A 3,525-nucleotide genomic window follows, 5' to 3' on the forward strand; every position below is an offset into this window, starting at 1 on the left:
TGTCTAAATACCAATACAAAAGGTGGTGTCTAAATACCAATACAAAAGGTGGTGTCTAAATACCAATACAAAAGGTGGTGTCTAAATACCAATACAAAAGGTGGTGTCTAAATACCAATACAAAAGGTGGTGTCTAAATACCAATACAAAAGGTGGTGTGTGTTCGGGATCCGGGTTTCACACATGGCAGCAAACCGTTCACATGCTACAACCCATCACTAACAGCTACCGAGCAGAATCCCAATGAGTGAATACTCGTAAACTTACCCATATATGGTGTTATCGCCAACGCGTCGTAATGTACCCCATCATAAATTATAAGAATCCGTGAAGCATAATTCTTCTCTTGTCCTGAGATACGGAGTGATGGCAATTGCAAATAAAAACTATCAGCCTGGATATGCCATCGATATGCTATCGAAGATCGAAGAGCTGATACAGATACGCTTACATGTGCTGCTAGAGTCGCACCCACGTTGTCACGTCTAAATCCCTTCCACTTTTTATAGATTCAAATCACAGTACGCAATGTTTGTCACCACTTTCGCGTAGTCGATACACACAGACACATCAATATGCTTCGTTGCGTGATCCTGCTCGCGATAACTGTAGCGATAGAAAACCAATTTCAACGGTTGCTGTCGCGGTAATATCAACCATTTGTATTTCATGGTACGGAACGAGCGATACAAGTATGCATTTCTCTGATACACAAACTACAATGGTACGGGTATCATGATATATGTAGACGTAAAAAGAAACTTGCTTTACAGTTTCAGTGTACGACCAAGCCGAGGATTTATACGAGAATTCCATACGATACGATGGTACATAAAACAATATACATCGCCAATAGTAAATGAAAATGAAAAATGCCACGTTGACAGAGTGCGCAGCGCATGCATAGGCAGCAGTCACATACCAAATCGATCCATTCGGAGAGTTTGGGTGTCGCAAACCACAATCTCGGTATGGAAAAACTCGGCAAGGATAGATATATCGATCGCGCCTGAATAAATTTAATAAGAAGTAATTGTTTGTAAGGACCACTCAACAATCAAGCATCGTGCCTAAAGACCAGACGCGAGTCACATGGCATTTGACACAGAAACATATTATTAATAAGATGTTGTTCTCCACTAAGGTCCTATTCTATCAGCTAAATCTGCTCATTAGCAAAACATGGTGCCTTAATACCGAAATTGTCAAAACACCTAATTTTACTGAATAGGAACCGGAAACAGGAATACGTATATCGCACAAAAACAACCAAGGGAGCCAATCTACTTATAAACATACAGGAGGGTATCGCATTGTTGCAAGAATGTATCGAGGCTACTCTTGTCTCGTGATGATTTGAATCTATAATTTCCACCCATCAAGCATCCCTACACAGAAACGACCCACTCAGCATCATTTAGCACAAATGCGCCAACGACAAGCACAAACATAGTCATGGCGAAAAGTATATTCAAACTCGAACACAAGTACACACTGCCTTCGGCGCACTGTACTCATTAACAAGCAAGCCAAGCAATCCGCCTGCGGGACAGATTGAAATGTAATTGTTGATGAACTGTATACTATAAAGTGGTTCACTAGGTGGTATGCCAGCTGCGCAAATGTTTCAAGTGTGTGAGAGCCGGCATCATCACCCACACTCACCTCCCCACGAGTCTGGGTTCTGGATCCACCTAACGTAATCATCGACACTTTGCCCCAGCATGGCTTCGTTGTATGTCGTTGTATCGACTACGATAGCATTGGCCACTATACTCCTAAGTTGTCCACTCTGCGTCGAGTCTCGGAGTAGATTCTACGGCCACACGAGTGAGATTTAAAACCGTACAATCATGTAAAGATTAGGTTTTGAAACGAACAAATCGCTCAAAACCAGCTGTGTGCGTGATATAAAAATACGCTGTATGCTTTTGGTGTCCATAAGTAGATAAGCGATCATATGAATGATGGAATTACACTCATAGCAGATGCAGAAAAATGAACTCGGTACTTCTCAAATACCATGTCATGCGCAGGACTCCTAAACCGATTCGGAATCGCACGTACTTATTGAAAACGAGTCACCATATCGTACACACACCTTAGCTATAGAAGAGAATAAACACGAATTATCGTCCGGGACGACCCGCCGTATTATTTCTCCGCTCGAATTGGAGGTGTCTGCGCTCATCAAATTATCATTTCTGACCGTGCGGTATCCGGTATTAGAATCAGTCGTGAACCTGGGTGTATGTGAAATGTACGCGACGAGAAAAATCAATAAAACATGTCAACGCACACTCACAACGGTTCACTTTTAGTTACGAGGAACGTTTCGATCAGGGTATACAAGAGCTGGTAACATCACATTTATTAACAGACGTGTGCAATAAATCTTTGCCACGAGCATACATGAGACACAATACTTGCTTGAGAGAGAAATCATGCTATGACGCAAAAACCGCGGAAATTTTTGTCAGTTGATGTGTACAAACCAGTAACGCACACAATACAACGCATATCAAACACCCTCGAGGATCTTTTGACAAGATAGAAATATCTGTGTTGGCCAGTGTTCGATTTGAAGTTGGTGCTTGAATACGACCTTGAGTAGATCGCTGTGTGATTCGAGCACGCTCTCCAAATACCATCAATTGGTCCTATCTGGTGTTGTAAGATGCCGAAGAATAACAACGCGTATTGGAGCTACTAATATGTCCAGACAATCAGGACACACAATGTGACGCGCACAACCTACTTTGTTCTGTTTTTTTCCTCTTCTGTCTGACTTTGCTCAACTATGAAAGTCTCGCCGCTTGTGATTGGTATGCTCTCAAGGGTTGCATCGTCAACCGTGGACAGTTTCTTCGGTGGATAGCTGTACATAACTGAGGAGTACATAGAAGATCAAGCCTCTATACATGCACTGAACTCTAACTGAAAATCGACATGATAATCGAAGCTAGGGCAGGCCGCTAACTCATTGACAATGCGTACCAATAGGCATACTGTGCGACATCTAGTTGAATCGATGATAGTGTAAAGATCTCACCAGCGGTATTGGTGATACCATCAAAACAGACTCACCTTTCAACAAACTCTTGTCACAGTCGGCAATCGTGGCTAAAGAATTCATCAAATCCGATATAGTGGATGTTCCGCTCAGATCGGATATAGTATGGGTGCCTGAGCCCATTTTTGCCCTCAACCGCTGCCAATAAATAGGAAAAAAATTCAACAAGCTCTATCAGAGATATACTGACGAATGCACACAATGAGGCAGTAAGGATTAGGAGGATAATATGAAAAGCACAAATAGCAAAATATTTGGGTATTAAGGCCAATGCACTGAGTGCTGTTGCTTTGCAATCCAACACTGGAGCGACAGGAAGTACTTGACTTGCCAATTTGTATGTAGAGTCGAAAAACACGCATAGACACAAACATATATATACGTACACACACACACACACGCATACATACAAACTAATACAAATATATATACATATACATATACATATATAT

General features: G+C 41.8%; 1 protein-coding gene across 1 annotated transcript in view; it reads right to left on the minus strand.

Annotated features, from left to right (window-relative positions):
• The window catches only part of SARC_12751 (hypothetical protein), a 5,127-nt gene extending 1,913 nt beyond the window's left edge, over nt 1–3,214 (minus strand). Inside the window, exons 1-6 of the mRNA XM_014293135.1 lie at nt 3,088–3,214; nt 2,759–2,888; nt 2,102–2,243; nt 1,666–1,816; nt 923–1,009; nt 268–351 (exon numbers count right to left, since the gene is read on the minus strand). Of these exons, the coding sequence (XP_014148610.1) occupies nt 268–351; nt 923–1,009; nt 1,666–1,816; nt 2,102–2,243; nt 2,759–2,888; nt 3,088–3,196 (703 nt within the window). The 5' untranslated portion in view covers nt 3,197–3,214. The remainder of the gene's footprint in view (nt 1–267; nt 352–922; nt 1,010–1,665; nt 1,817–2,101; nt 2,244–2,758; nt 2,889–3,087) is intronic.
• Between the last annotated feature and the right edge of the window lie 311 nt (nt 3,215–3,525).

This window comes from Sphaeroforma arctica, assembly GCF_001186125.1.
Source record: "Sphaeroforma arctica JP610 unplaced genomic scaffold supercont1.2556, whole genome shotgun sequence".
Classification (NCBI taxonomy): domain Eukaryota; class Ichthyosporea; order Ichthyophonida; genus Sphaeroforma; species Sphaeroforma arctica.